Here is a 15,517-nt window from a genome sequence, read left to right on the forward strand (position 1 = left end):
GACTATTTCCTTGTCGTTGCGGCGCCGGCGCAACTAGAAAGATGCGCTCGCCGCACCGCGACGCTCCCTATTTGCGCGCGACTGCCGTGCAACTTGCGTGCGCAAAAGACGCGAGATGTGAATCGCCCTTTAGACATTTGTGCCAAGAAAATGTCATGCATCAACATGTGCTTGAAAGTATATAGAGCCTGAACGAAAAATGAAGTTCACTCAGCCAGGAAAACTGAGGACACAATGCCTGTCAAATGGAGTGTGACATTCCGAAGCCAGCAAATGCTTTTGGGTGTTTGGCTGTGAATCCTCCCCGCCCACTAATTACAAAGCTCGGCTTCTGTTGTCCTCACTGTTCGCTAATCTTGTTGTGCGGTAGAAATGAGGGCTTGCGGCTTTCCAAACACTTTCAGTGTCTGCAGAATGAGGTTTCCGTGCTATCTTGTTGCTCTTTTAGGAATAGGTGGCCTTCATGGTTTCTTGTCGGTTTACGATCTAGGGGAGGAGCACAGAGCCTTCAACAAAGCGATTTTGGAGATGCTGCACATTAATAAACTGGCAACACCTCAACAGGTAAAGCCGCACCCCTATATGAAGCAGGTGTATGAGTCCCTGGACGCACAGGTGAGAGAGCTGAGCGATGCCGATGGGACTCTAGTGCAGAGTTTCCGGAGCGTTGAAGGTATGCATCTTTTCTTCAACGAAAACATCAAAAGTAAAGCGATACAATTTTGCTCTGGGATATTATAAATGTGCTTATTTTTGTACATTGAAACCTGTTCTTTTCTTCCCAACAAAGACATAAAGTACGGTGTTCCAGGTTGGATCTGGTTCAACACGTCTCGCCTGATCCCATCCATGAAGGTTGCCGAGCTGGTTCTGCTGAGGAAAACTCTTCATCCCAAGCCGCTCAGTGTGACAGTCACAGTACACGGTATTTCGCCAGAAACAGGTGATCTGAGCATAAGTGGACCTCTCGTGGAGCACTTATTGAGCTTGAACCAGTTACCTCCATCCGGCTATGATGTTTTTGACGTGACCGCTGCAATAACCAAACACCTGCCCCGTTCAGACGCCTTGGGCTTCCAGCTTCGCTTTGGGGACGAGAGCGGCAGCTTGGTTCTCCATGAGGCCCTCACGCAGAGCCTCTATTGCCTGAACGGCAGCTCTCTCAGCCAGCCGCTCTTGGTGGTTTATAGAGACAAATCAATGGAGTTGAGAGACGGCGCTGAGCCCAGACAGAGGCACAACTTCACGGGCAGCTCAGAAAATAAAAAAGAGCCAATGCGGTGGAGGGATTTGAGACGCGCCGCTCATGCTCCCTGCAAACTGCATGTACATCATATTAACCTTCATTCAAGTCAGCTGAGTCGATGGATTCTACAGCCATCTCATTTCGACATCAGTATCTGCAGGTGGGGTTTATTTACTTTTCATTCATCCTAGCATGTGACACAAACATGATTATGTCCTTTATTTAATCTTTTCAGCGGGATCTGTCCGATAGAGATGTCAACGCCGTCCATTACTTTCCATAGACATAGCAAAAATAATTTACTTCAACGGTAAGAACATTTAACATTAACCTCTTTTATTCCCATCTAAGGTATTCTCGAATGTGAGTCACACTTTTGGATGACCTTGAAATTCTGTCTTGAAATATTTTCCAGATCAAACTGCATTCCTCAAGGCCTGTCATCTTTGCTCGTGATGTACAGCATCAGCAATTCTGACATTATTATAAAGGAGATAAAGGATATCAGAGCCGACCGATGTGTGTGTCTGCCAACCTCTCAGTAAATACCTGGAGACACATTATTACTAAACCTTCAGTTTGTGGATTTTAAATCTGTTGTTATGTTCATGTAAAACAGAGTTAGCTTCAAATTACCTTCATTATTATTCCTATTATAGGTGTTATACAGTTATTGGAAAAGAGAACAGTATCCTGTGATGCATCTTTTTCGGTATATTCCTACTTATTTCTTTTTAGTAGCCTAATTATTTTTTTAAAACTGGTGAAAAGAGAAAACATTGTACTGTAGGTGCACTTCTGACCGCAAGATGTCACAAAAGAGCAATAATAACTTTCTGTCAATGTCTGTCAATTGTAAGTATATTTTAATTTTCAAATGTTTCAAATTATTGTAAATTGTGATATATTCAAATATGTAGAGGCTTAAAAATAATTTTCAATCGTGTAATTAACAGAATTGGAATATATTGTTATACTTTATGCATATGATAAATAAACTAGGAAAATTTATTATTTTCCGTATCGTAACACGAAAGTAAAAAAAGTATACTTTTTTAAGCCTCTCATTATTTCAGTGTTCTGGAAATACCGTACTGATTTGTTAACTATTTCAAAGTTTAGAAATAATTATAATAAAACAGCACCGCTATGACTAACACGCAGCTTCTGATTGGTTCCCAGCGCCGTCAATCAGAAGCTTAATGAAAGTCCTCCCACAATGCGGCCATATTTGCACCGCCTCCGGGCAGCGCTCTCTCGGCCATGGGAGACCAAGTCCTATCTACTCGAATAGAGAAAGACCGATATCTCTAAGCTCGGCCGCTAAAGTCGCAAGAAACCAACATATTTCCGATCAAATATGAATCTTTACATCCACCGCCGCATCAATACCGTTCCTCGAACTCAGATTTCTGGAATAAACAACTATTCCTCGTTGATCCGGCTACTGCGCGTGCGTACGCATTTACGTCACTACAGCTCGATTGGTTGCTTGTACCGGACTTCCTTCTCCGCAGCGTTGCACGTTCCTATCATTTACAGCGACAGAACTTGCGTCGTCTTGCGCGCGTCTGTAATCTTTGGCCAAGCGTAAAAAAAAGCGACGCGAACTCATAGCGGTCGTTATTTCGAGCTATGCGATAAAACTGTCGGATCCGTTTTACGTAACAGACGAATCGTTTTACGTCGTTTAGTCGCGCTGGTGAAGTGGCCGTTATGTCGCCTTTATGTGGATGATAACATTACCCGGACGGTTCGCCATCCATGTCCTAAGAACGGAATAATCAACCTGCTTCGCGTTTTATTTGTGTCCCAAACATGATGTCGGGAAAGCATTTCAAGGGTCAAGAAGTCAGCTGCTGCATCAAATATTTTATATTTGGATTTAACATTTTATTTTGGGTAAGTGCGCCGCGCGTATTTGTTCACGATGGCCATTGCGCGTGGACGGAGGGTATTTCGCTCGCGCAATCCAGGCGTTACGCTCCAATCCTTTGTTCGTTAGTTTGCAATGCGGTTTTTGTCGATTAAATAATTGTTTTATTGTATTAAGAATGTTGAGCGTTGATCTGTTCAAACGCGCTTTAGTTGCATATGAAGACGTGTTTTTTATCCCCTGGCCTGGTCAAGTGCGCTCTACAGATATCTAATCGGCTTTCTCACTGTAATGCATTGAGCAATAATGCATCTGGAACTGCAAACAGCGACATGAGCTCAACACATATGGGTCGTATAGTTTTTTAACGCAACGAAACGTCATATCTTTATATATATTTATATATCTTTAAATATATCTTTAAGGCACGTCGTGATGTAATGCATAATTTTTATTGGTCGTTTTATCGATTACAAATAAATATATAAAGTGTTACTCTTAAAGGAATTTAAAGAGAAAGACAAAAAACATTAAACTGACAGTACATTTACATTTAGTCGTTTAGCAGATGTCATACAGGAGCAATAGTGCCAATACAAGCACAAAGTTACTAAAATAAAAGTAAAGTACAGTCAAATTAAATTCACATTTTGATTCACATGTAAATAATAATTTACCTTAAGGAACACGTGGCTCTGGGACCATCTAGCTTTTTACTAATCAAATGAGGGATTAACAAAAAAAGATGATAAATATAGTTTACTCAAGAAAGCCAAGCATACGAAAACGCATCAATTATTCTCTAAACGTGATGTCAACGAAAAATCCATATTATCATTGGCAAACGGATTTCAGTGGAGTGCAGACTCTTGTGAACACTGCACAGCTGCTTTTTAGACTGCATGTAGATGCTTTTGCAGTCAGAATATTATTGGATAGGACTATGGAACGTCCAGAGTCAAACCGACTGTATGCCAGTGGACATGTACTGCATTTGTAAATCTGAAGGCCTACTTGCACAATTTGGCAAAACTAAATAAGACTTTGAATTAGTACAACAGCACGTGCTTTTACTTTTTCGTCACGTTTTGAAGCCGTGGCCACACTGCGTGATGTCCGAGTATGTCACGGCCATTAAATCAATGACGTTTCCGAATGATTCCTGTAAAGTTTGTAACATTGTGAATCCGCCTCTTGTTTACATTATAGTGTTTTGATTTGGTACTCAAGTTTGGGAACTGCTATCAAGCCTCTCACATATTTTTAATGGTTTTCCTTATTCGTTTATTATGTTACCATAAACTTATTATGGTACTTATATCGCTTATTGCTCCCAGAACTCTTTGTAAGTCACTTTGGATTAAAGCGTCTGCTAAATGACTAAATGTAAATGTATAAACATATTGGCATTTGGCAGTGGTGGTTGGGTGAAAAGTATAAAGATAAAGTTCTTGGTACTATTTCTAAATCCTTGTCACGATATGTTTGTTATGCTCGCTCCCAGAGAAAACTACAGTTTTCTTCCACGTGTTAATGTTTTTTTGCACAATGATTCCTATAAAATGTTGAAGTTTATTGCATTTCTTTGTATTCGGTTGAACTTGTTTGCCGTTATTAAAGCAAGATTCATTTCCATCAGTATAATTGCATTAGTTAAAGGAAAAATCACATAACACCACACAAAAATGGGCATGTTTGGGTCATTTCCTGTTATGATCACATCCATATGATGTTGCATTTCATTATTAAATTTACAGGGTACGTGTACAGGGTCTTTCCTGCCATCCTAATCTTACACACACACACACACGCCTTTTAAGTTGCTTACATATTAAAACATAAAAATGAGATCAAAATGAGGATTATTAATTTATATAAAACATTACTTTTATTCAACCAAGCAGAAATGTTTTTAAATCAAATAAAGCTTTTTATCCTTTACCACTTTTCAGCCCGCAATAGCCAACTAAATGAACTTACTATATTTGCAAAGGTCATTCACATCCTTTGAATGAATCACTGTTTTTTTATATTCGGAATGTGAGTTTAAACAAATCTGTTCAAAGGAATCATTTGCTTGCGAGTCGTTCTTATCGAATTGTGTGTCAACTGGCTAACTCACTGTGTAGTATAACGCTGATTCACCGAGCCAGCCGCATAGCTTAAAAATTATACAATGATGTGCGCCATGTTGTTTTAAGAAACCTTTAAGAAATTGAGCGTACTTTGAGGCAAAACAAACAAAATTGAAAAAAAACAACTTTTACACCCGCTATTGGCTCTTGTACTGCAACTCTTTAGTGCCTCCCTTGAGGCGTAATGCCGCAACTGCACTTACAAATGACAGTCTTTTGACAGAATACACGCGGTGTTATTTTGTAAAGACACCTGACATTATTTGGGGCGAGAGACCGAGACGGCACGAAATTTGCCGAAGGTGGCCGTCTCCAATTTTTCTATGCAGGAAAAACCCTGACGTATGAAGAAAAGCACATCACTGTTTACATAACTAATCCGCCAACAAATTATTCAGTAATGTCACTTATTAAGAAGTGCTAAAAGTAAAATGGATATATGAAGACAAGTAAAGTGGCACATATTTACAAGGAGGATCGGCACATATGTATAGTGTATGTGTGTAGAATTAGCAATAATTGTTAATGCGCATATTTCTCTGTTAATGCGCGTTCGGATGTGAGTGGGAATATCCACATTGAAGGTGATTCGGGCTCTGCTTGCTCGTTCTTTAAGTCAAAGCACTTCTTTGTTTCTGCTTGACATTTTCTTGGCCATACAGGGTTTTTCCACTAAGGCTTATGTCATTTCCTTTTTGTTTCCATATGTCTATGCGGGTGATGTCAGGATTTATGCACAAGAACACATATAGCTATAAAGGTTGTGCATTTATATATTCTGATAAATTCAGACCTTAGTTTAAATTAAGCTAGAAATTGTCCCAACTACTTTGACACACAAATGTGAAAAGAGGGTGTTGCAAATGTGTGAGTCAGACCCTGACAGGATCGGCAGGGCTTGAAATTGACAATAAATGACAAATCTTATTGATTTTCTTTCAAATATCTAATATTCTCTAATATGCTGTTTTGATAGTTATAATATTTATATCAAATGCATGTTATATTTCCCCTGACCCTGGTGCTAACGCCATAGTGACAATCTAGTCTAACAAGATTGCACAAACAAATGCAAACTGATGAAATCCATGTATTAATGCACAAACATATAGAAACATGTGTGTGCAGCTTTAATATTACGGACAACACGACCACTATGATAAAAAAAGGGGGATGTGTTCTGGTTTTGAAAGTTGGAAGTTTTCTATAACGTTGTCAACTTCTGTCTGTTGTTCTTATCAAGTCCAAGAAACGTAGTTGTCCTCCATGGTCTCTCCCTCTATTAAAATGAATAGTTCACATTAATAAAAAAATAACTTCAAATTACTGTGCTGTTATAAATTATATATTTATGTCATTTGAAATCGTATGCATTGCCCTTGTAAATTTAGATGTTGGTCCCCAGCATGCGATGCTAATGTTTCCATGTTCGTCCACCAGCTGGACCAGCACAAGACCAGCATTGATTTGATATTTTCCAGAATATCTCTACCGACAGCTATTCATTTAATACATTTGTTTGATGTGAAGTTGCTGTAGTTTCTTTCATTTAGTAAAGAGAAGCATTGGGGGACGCTGGACCCACAATCACAGTACTGTTGCCCCGAGTATTTCATGCACACAAGGACTGTGAGACGTAATCTTGTGCACGGTTGGCACCCCCCAAAGGAAAAGACGGAGTATTATAAGAGACAAAAGGGCTTATTTAGGGTAAAACTGTGAATGTTGTTTTGAATTGTGGAGGTTTTCCCAGCCTACGCTGGCTTGAGACATGCAGCGTGATCTGACAAAAGGTCATTTGCCTCTCTGAAATGCACAGTTCATATTAATAAACAACAACCAATGTAATAGTTTAGTTCCTTTGGAACTTCCTCTTTATTTAGCGTCAACAATATGTTTTGAAGGGAACTGGAGATAACTCACATATGACCAGCTGATTATTTTGGGACACTTTGTTCCAGATTCTTTAAGAGACAGTGGTTAGATCACTATAATTATAAGTGGGTTGTTCCGTTTGCTCCTAATACACCATCAATTCATCATAGAAATGAAAGACAGCAGATAACAGAGGGAAGTTTTGTTGTAGAACAGTGGCCAGTGTCCTGACCGCTCCTCCAAAATACCCCCAAGTGGCTGGATAATATTCCAGGCCTGGTCACTATCCAAGTTTTGGGAGTTGCTTCACTTTCATTTGCTTTGGAATGGTGTTTGTTCTTCGGGCGGTTTGCTAAATTACACTTTACACAATTGCTGTATATAATCCACAAAGCCTGTCATGTCAGAGACGTGCCGTTAAAACGCACCAATAATTTGTCCTATTTTGAACTTCGATATGTCTACCATTATGTTGTGTGGATTGTAATATTTGATGTAAATTTGTGTAAATGCCCTGCAAAATCGACATTCTCACTCTGCTATTACTGATAGAAAATTGGTGAAGTTGCACATTTCGCCTTGCATACATAGGCATGGTACCTTTAATATTATTAATTGTTCAAATGTACATGTAGAGAGAGAGAGAGAGGGAGGAGCTCAATATGAAATAATGACAAATAGCCGCTGAAATTAAGAGACAATTTCAAAATATTTTTAGTGTTAATGTAAAGTTTTTCTACCAAATTTCATATAAAAACATAGTTTCTATTTGCATTTATTTGCAGAAAATGAAAAATTGTTTGCTAGATGCTTTGTATTTTTCAGTCCTCAAATACTTCGAAGAAAACTCACTTTTAAGTAATGAAACAGTAATATTTTTTGTACATGTATTGGGGGAAAGCTCAAAATATTTGTATGTAATTTTTATCCCAGTTTTTCACATTGCTGTAGGGTGACTTTGTGTCCCTCCTTTGTGATTTTGTTGAAATTCAACAGACACTGGACTGAAATGGCCACAACACATTTGGAAAATTTGGAAGGGTCTCTTTTTCCTGGGCTTTATATGTCTGTGTATATGTCTGAATTTATAAAAACAATAAGACCACCAAGGCTACACTATATTGTAAGTTTAACATTGATATTCCTCTTTTTCTAAAGAATTTCTGAACAGTCAAGGTCAACTAGGCATTCCAGTAAATGAGGACATGCGTCTCATGGGAGGAAGAGCAGAAGTCAGAAACGATGTCAAATTTTAATACAAGAGACACAAAATACCGTTAAGATTATTAAAGAGTGTAAAACTTCTGATAAAAAATGACTTGCTGTTTTGTTAATATGAATAAATCTGACTTACCTTCCATGTTTTTTTTTCTTCTGATATTCACTATTTAACTGTCATACTAGGGAGTAATTGTAAATAGCATTCTTGGTTTATCTGCTGATAGACTCTCATTCCTGTTTACCGACACAGATACCCAGAAGAGTTTTGCAAAGAGATTAAAACTTTCGTCGTCTTGGAAATATAATGGAATTGGTTTTGTTTTGTATAATGAATTACAATATAACTTTTAATACATTGGGGATCCTTTATACACGTTTTATTTCCATACACTCTTAAAAGGTTCCTGGGTTTTTACAAAAACGTTTTACACAAAATGTAGGAGCTGGTTCTTTAGACTCAAAATGCTCTTTGGGGAACTCAAAATGTTTCCCCTATAGCATTGCTGTAAAGAACCCTTTTTAGGACATTTATTTTGAAGAGAATCCCTAAGGCGTTAGGTCAAATGGGTTGGATTTGTCCTTTTTTGACCCAAACAACCCAGCATTTTTGCAGCGTACACTTTTCTAGACATGACATAAAAAAGCAATAGCCAAGACTAGTCTGCTCAAATAAAACAAATAAATGCGATCTTTTTAAAGAACGTGTGGATATCAACATTATTTCAGTTCAGTCATTAACATTTCTCTTGTTATGTAGTTGCTGGGAGTGGCGTTCCTGGGAATTGGATTGTGGGCATGGAGTGAGAAGGTGAGAGAAAACATTAGGTAAACCTTATTTCCAGTCCACTTATTAATATGTGAGTGAAGCATGAAGCCATTGAATGTTCTCTACTGTAAATGAAAACTATAATATTTTTGTCCTCAGGGAGTTCTCTCTAACATCTCCTCCATCACGGATCTGGGTGGATTTGATCCAGTGTGGTTATTTCTGGTGGTAGGAGGTGTGATGTTCATCCTGGGTTTTGCCGGATGTATCGGAGCCCTGAGGGAAAACACCTTACTGCTCAAATTTGTACGTGTTTAAAGCTTCTACGTTCAAAGAATAAGACTTTTATCCAAGAGTAGGCCAGAGATGATGCTGGACTGAGACCACGAGAGAGCAATGATACAGTATAAAGCATCACTGGCTCAAAATGAAACTTCTGGTACTTCACTCATCATTAGTAATTGGTGTTTGTCGCTCTTCCAGTTTTCTGTGTTTTTAGGGATCATCTTCTTTCTGGAGTTGACTGCTGGGGTCTTGGCCTTTGTCTTTAAAGACTGGATTAAAGATCAGCTCAACTTCTTCATTAACAACAACATACGCGCCTACAGGGACGACATTGATCTGCAGAACCTCATAGACTTCACTCAGGAATATGTGAGCATCATATCACAAATAAACATTTCATGGTTTAAGAATCAGAAGACAAATATATTATAATATGAAGTGAAAAGAGAAATGTGTGTATATAATAATGTACACAAAACCACAGACATACAGTACTCTTACAGTTCTTATTTCTATATGAGTAGCTGCCTATTCACTGTCAACACATTTACATTTTTGAGGTAAACCGTTTTGAATCAGTATCTCGTGACATGAACAAAAAAGTGTTTTATGAGACGGTGATGCAAACGAAACATTGGAAATGTGGAAGAAATGTGTGTATAGAAATGTGGAAATTCCGTCTAATTAAATTATGGAAATTCTGTTAAATTTTGCATAGTTTTCACAATTTTGCATTGTTGCAAAGCACTTTTACATGAAATTCATATTAATACAGAAAATAAGTGATGAAATACTGAATAAATGAACAAAAAATAGTAATCGGACAGTTATATTCATATCGCTATCAAGCGAGCGTTACAAATTTAACAATGTAATGCCGATTCAGTCCTGGTTCTGTGTTTTCTCTGGCAGTGGGAATGCTGTGGAGCATTTGGAGCTGAAGACTGGAACCTCAACATGTATTTTAACTGCACAGACACCAACCCCAGTCGAGAAAAATGTGGCGTGCCCTTCTCTTGTTGCACCAAAGACCCAGCGGTAAAAAACTGCTTGTTTAAACATGGCCATGACAATACTATATGTTTCACATGTACCGTTGTAATACGTGAATGTAGAACGGTACGGGAATATGGTGGTACGTATATCTTGGTATGACCATGTCAGACAGCAAAGACGTGTTGATAAAATATGCTGCCACTTACGTCTTTCTCACCTCTGAGGGTGTGCTGCCAAAATATCAGGCCGTTCTTTTCTTGGCATCATTTGCATGCCACTATGGTCATGATTTAAGAGCGACGATGAAAGTGTTTTTAAGGAAACCGTACGCAAAAGAGTGAAAGAGCAGCAACGGAAGGGAGAACGGACTACGTGCGCTGAGTAAAAACAACATGTTATGAGCTATCAACTCATAACTAGTAAAAATCTGATGACGTAGATTTTTTAATCACGAGTCTCTCTGTGAATGAAGTGATTTATCATTATGCCATAAGGGAAAGTCTATTGCTGACTGTTTCTTAAAATGGATAAGCACTCATTCCGTTTTTGCCATTCTGACAACTATGTCTAGTCTTATCACTTCACACCGGAAGTTTTTCTTGGCAGTCAACATGTTTCCTTTAAGATGACATGTGACTCTTTTCTATTAATCATCTGCGTAAATCATCCTTTTTTTCCAGGAGGACGTTATCAACAGACAGTGTGGTTATGACGTTCGAGCTAAAGCGGTGCGTTACACACATCCATCCTATTGTTTTCTACTGAAATCATTTTCATAGGCAAAATAACATTTCAACTTAAATCTTAATTCAACAAGATGTCTCATGTTCTTAATCCAAGAGTCGCTTTTTTCTTCTTGCAAGCGATCATTACATCATTTGCATCTTTTAGCTTTACCATTTGTAAAAAAGGATTAAACCACTCCAACGTATTGCAGTCTTTCAGACATTCAGAATAAAAAAAGGTTTATTATTAGCTTTTTTTTAAATAAATGAATCAATAAAAGGATGCTAAAATCCTGGAAAGACTCCTGAGGTTTGATTTTTTTCTTGTGGAATTGAACACACACTGGACCGGAATGGTCACAATACATAATGCATACTTAATTTTTTCCTGTATATAAAAGAAAATGCTCCCGATTTTGAACATTTGTTCCTTCATTAGGATGCCGAGCAAAAGATGTTCATTCATGTCAAAGGCTGTGTACCACAGTTTGAGAGATGGTTACAAGAAAACCTGACGGTAGTGGCTGGAATCTTTATAGGTATAGCACTGCTACAGGTAAGCTCACTCCGATCTGCAGTTGATCACCGATCATGGGTCATTTGATCAATTATTGTGTCTCTTCATTAAAAATGATAATATACTTTCACAGATATTTGGAATATGCCTTGCTCAGAATTTAGTGAGCGATATTGAAGCCGTGAGAGTCAGCTGGTAAGAAAATACAATCACACACCTCTTTTATCTGCACGTTCGCATGATGCAACTGCTCACAGTTTGTCCATGTCACCTCAGTGGTTACTGATAACACTGCAGCATCCTTATCATCTTCATTCATGTTCTCAGAGTGCTGGCCATTAGGTTTTAAAGTGAAACATCGGGGTGCCATATTACTGTACACACAAATGTATGATAACGCGAGAGTTATCCCATAAAGGCAGTATTCTACAGGTGTGATCTCAACACATCCAACTCCGCTCCTTGTAAATGTACGTTTTTTTGAGGAACTGATATGACATTTAATCTCATGCATTTATGCTTCAGCTTTCAAAAGGGTTCATTTGTTTTATTAATAAAATGTTTTTGAGAGCATTATAATACCCAACCCTGCTAGCGTAATTCTTTTCTGAATTTTTGAGATGTGTCGTCTTGTGGAAGCAGCAGAACACAGGCTGACTTGGCCAAGTTGTTCATGCTCTTGCATATGTTTAAGACGTCTAGACAAATCCATTTGTTTTATTGTATTATGCAGTGTCTAAAATATTATGCAGATATCATACATATTATTATTACACTTTTAGCGGACGCTTTTATCCAAAGTGACAAAAACATGATGCTCTACTAATTGAACGAAATTTTACTGTAAAAACACTGTAAAATTACAGTAAAATAAACATGTTTTTCATGGTTTTATTGTAAATTTGTGGTCTATTACTGTAATCTAACGGTGTTTCACTGTAAAATGACTGTTTTCTTTAACAGTTAACCTTTATTAGACCCCAGTTAATGTAAAACTATTTATTGTAAGATTTTTGGTTCCTCACATCTTTAAGGGTTTAAATCTCACGACACCCCTGCCGACCCCTCTGCTCCTCCCTCTATGATCACAACCACACCAGCTCACCTCACGACCTCACTTCTCCTCCCTCATGCTTTCGGCAGGGTGCCGCCTCTCTCTTACATCGTCCGCCGCCCCCCGCCTCACTCCAGCAAGAAAGCATCAGTGTACTCCTGAGGGAGGCGCTCTCCTGGCGCGGTGGGTGTGAAAGTGTATGCCCGCTTGTTTTGTCTCTGGTCTCTGTGTTTTCTTCTAGATAAACTCGAGTCTGTTTTTCCTCCGTTGGGAGAACGTTCTCTCTATGTCTTCCTCCCATGACAGAAATCATTCATGTTAGGTCGAGGCAAGGCATATACTACTAATTCATCAGATCAGATACTTATAAACACATTTGTCATAAGGGTCCATTGGCTACTTTCCTACGTTTTGGGTCAAAGTCAGCAAGACGACTGAAGACTTGCAAATGGTTACTCGGATGTTCTTCCCAGTTATGTGAATAGATTACAACATCATCTATGTAGGCCTCACAGTTGGGAATTCCTGACTACACTTTCTGCATTTAACCTTGAAAGGTTGCGGGAGCGATTCCCATTCCAAACGCCATCACAGTGTATTGAAGAAAATCGTCAGGAGTTACAAAGGCACATATATCCAAATCAGTTTTAGAAACTTTCGTTTTACCTTACCCTGGTTTGCAATCCTAAACTTATAGTGAAGTTTATAAGTCGAACTGTTAGGAATTTGCACAAAATGTGAGTGTTTTATACATCCTTTAACTTTCATCAAACGTAAAGATAATGATAAACAATAATTTACAGTGCAATCGGTAGTAGTCTGGAACTTCATGTTTCAAACCAGGTTTCGGCAAAAGGTTCATATTCATGCTTTAAAAGTCTAAAGAATGTGACCTCAAAGTTTAGGACTGTTTTTTTATGATGTGATTATATACTTTAATACAATTTCACCCCAAACACTCAATGTATTGCAAAACAATGGAGACGATATAGACAACAATACAGACATCATCGTGTTTGATGATGTCTAAACATTTTTTTGATCTGTTTTTGCAAATGAACTATTCATATATACATTTAATTGTTCGTCAAAAGTTTTTCTTTAGGCTTTTTCTACTATGACTTTATTGTGTTCTGGAAGTTATCTCATCCTTCAAATTGGCATAATGTGTTAATGTAGCGATTGATCAGTATAGATCTTTATATGAATGGACTTTTTTATACTTTGTCACAAGCCAATAATGCAAATAAATTCATAAATATTTGATGACATTAATGAAAGAAAAACGTTTCCTATAGTTGTATGATGCCTTACCTCGGAATTTCAGACCAGAGATGTCATAATGAATGGCATTGTCTTCTTAACCCTTCCTCTTGCTCCTTCAGTGTCCTTCACACTTCTAGCCCTGTTTAGTTCTCAGACTGTGCTGTGTTGTGCCTTTGCAGTATTCACCGCATCCCTCATAATAACATGCCGACCGGTCCCTCATCTCTTCATTCCATCACACATCATCTTTGTTCACCCTTCCCTAACACAACCACACTTTAGTTAGTGTTAATGGTGTGATCAGCAAGCAGTGGTTCTCAACCTTTTGCCTTCCTTAAATATGAAGGCACCCAATACATATATATGAATACAAGAGCAAATAGAAATATGTTGTTTTAAAATCTGCCTGGAAATTGGATAAGGTTAAGAAACATTTGATGGTTAAGAAACACATGCCTTGATGGAGTATTCCGGGTTTCCAGTTTTGTCGACAGCATCTGTGACATGTAGTCAATTACAAACCTACAGACAAAAATCCTTTTGAGGCATCTGCCACAGATGCTGTTGATATGTATTTTTAACCCAGAATATTGAATATACATAAACTGTCATGTTTGAGATTTGATTTATATTTATATCCGTCATCTCTCCTCTAATGCAGTTTGTTCACATGAAGTGGCAGCTAGTCATTGGGACACTCACAGGTAATAATACCGACAGATAAGATATATCCATCGATTTCTCAGTTTCGAACAATAGTAAGCGTAATGATTTAGTTGAACTGCGATTTCTTCTCTGTGAACAGATCTATGCCAGCATGTTAAACGTAGCAGCTGAGGAACACAAGATGCCAATGCGCTGGATCCGAGTGGGCGTGGATTTCATTTGCACCATCTGTAAATACTTTTTCTAGGGCATTTCATGTGTCCATGTGTTATAATTGTGGGAACGTGTCTTTGTAACCGAATGTGTAGGTGCGTAAGTGTATTTGAGATCTGTCACATTGGCAAAATGTGTCTCATGATATTATTTGTTAGATTTTTTAGATCTTTACCAACCTGCACTCGAGGAACATTGTTAGATTTTGCTCTTTGCTGTTAATGCACTGGGATAAGATTTTGAAGAAACTCATTCTGTTTTAATATTAGGGCAAACTAACAGTAAGAGGCCCTCAAAAATATTACACTTGTTTTTCACTCGCACATTTCTTGTTTCTAAAAATGTACCATAACGGTACTTGTATTTGATGAACTAATTGTTACGTATGCATTCGAGTTTGTTGCAAATATCAGAGTGTTATTTTAGCACTTTTACCATACCAACACAGCCGTATGGTATAGCGTTTTATAATGCACTAAATGGCACTTGTATGTAATCGTACATCACTAAACCGCTTTTAACATACTCTTCGTCTTTATTTTCTGGAAAGGTCATTCTGATGCAGTGCATTTGTAAATGTTTTGAGAACTTTAACCTATATTAATGCTTATAAGTGGGAAGTGAATATTTGGTCTAAAGATACAATAAAAAGGTTTTATAAATGCAAAGGTGTGTG

At 38.0% G+C, this 15,517-nt stretch overlaps 2 protein-coding genes across 5 annotated transcripts; both read left to right on the forward strand.

The window, feature by feature from the left end:
- Window positions 1-345: 345 nt before the first annotated feature.
- LOC306895102 (bone morphogenetic protein 2-B) lies at window positions 346-3,148 on the forward strand. The gene is made up of 4 exons (XM_079458092.1): window positions 346-673; window positions 791-1,406; window positions 1,482-1,556; window positions 1,662-3,148. The coding sequence occupies exons 1-4, from the start codon at window positions 373-375 to the stop codon at window positions 1,789-1,791; spliced, it is 1,122 nt and encodes a 373-aa protein (XP_079314218.1). The 5' UTR covers window positions 346-372; the 3' UTR covers window positions 1,792-3,148.
- tspan5a (tetraspanin 5a) lies at window positions 2,793-15,506 on the forward strand. Of its 4 annotated transcripts, XR_013786755.1 has the most exons (11): window positions 2,793-3,148; window positions 9,111-9,161; window positions 9,279-9,425; window positions 9,603-9,773; window positions 10,317-10,442; window positions 11,081-11,128; window positions 11,565-11,681; window positions 11,776-11,837; window positions 12,786-12,879; window positions 14,624-14,666; window positions 14,768-15,506. XR_013786755.1 is itself a non-coding variant. In XM_079458105.1 (10 exons), exons 1-9 carry the CDS (start codon window positions 3,065-3,067, stop codon window positions 14,634-14,636), a joined length of 819 nt encoding a protein of 272 aa, XP_079314231.1. In that variant the 5' UTR covers window positions 2,810-3,064; the 3' UTR covers window positions 14,637-14,666; window positions 14,768-15,506. The 4 variants fall into 4 exon arrangements, 3 of the variants coding, with proteins under 3 accessions (XP_079314231.1, XP_079314230.1, XP_079314232.1); XM_079458105.1 differs by lacking the exon at window positions 12,786-12,879 and having other exon boundaries at window positions 2,810-3,148; XM_079458104.1 differs by lacking the exons at window positions 14,624-14,666; window positions 14,768-15,506 and having other exon boundaries at window positions 2,810-3,148; window positions 12,786-12,974.
- Window positions 15,507-15,517: the final 11 nt, after the last annotated feature.

Source organism: Barbatula barbatula (genome assembly GCF_947034865.1).
Source record: "Barbatula barbatula genome assembly, chromosome: 1".
In the NCBI taxonomy this organism is placed as follows: Eukaryota; Metazoa; Chordata; class Actinopteri; order Cypriniformes; family Nemacheilidae; genus Barbatula; species Barbatula barbatula.

Excerpts from the sequence above, each read along its gene's own strand:
- LOC306895102 (XM_079458092.1), top strand. The coding sequence starts at position 373 with ATGAGGGCTTGCGGCTTTCCAAACACTTTCAGTGTCTGCAGAATGAGG. Across the intron at positions 1,407-1,481 it reads TTCGACATCAGTATCTGCAG|CGGGATCTGTCCGATAGAGA; the intron begins GTGGGGTTTATT and ends TAATCTTTTCAG. Across the intron at positions 1,557-1,661 it reads AAAAATAATTTACTTCAACG|ATCAAACTGCATTCCTCAAG; the intron begins GTAAGAACATTT and ends AATATTTTCCAG.
- tspan5a (XM_079458104.1), top strand. The coding sequence starts at position 3,065 with ATGATGTCGGGAAAGCATTTCAAGGGTCAAGAAGTCAGCTGCTGCATC. Across the intron at positions 10,443-11,080 it reads GTTGCACCAAAGACCCAGCG|GAGGACGTTATCAACAGACA; the intron begins GTAAAAAACTGC and ends CTTTTTTTCCAG. Across the intron at positions 11,838-12,785 it reads GAAGCCGTGAGAGTCAGCTG|GGTGCCGCCTCTCTCTTACA; the intron begins GTAAGAAAATAC and ends TGCTTTCGGCAG.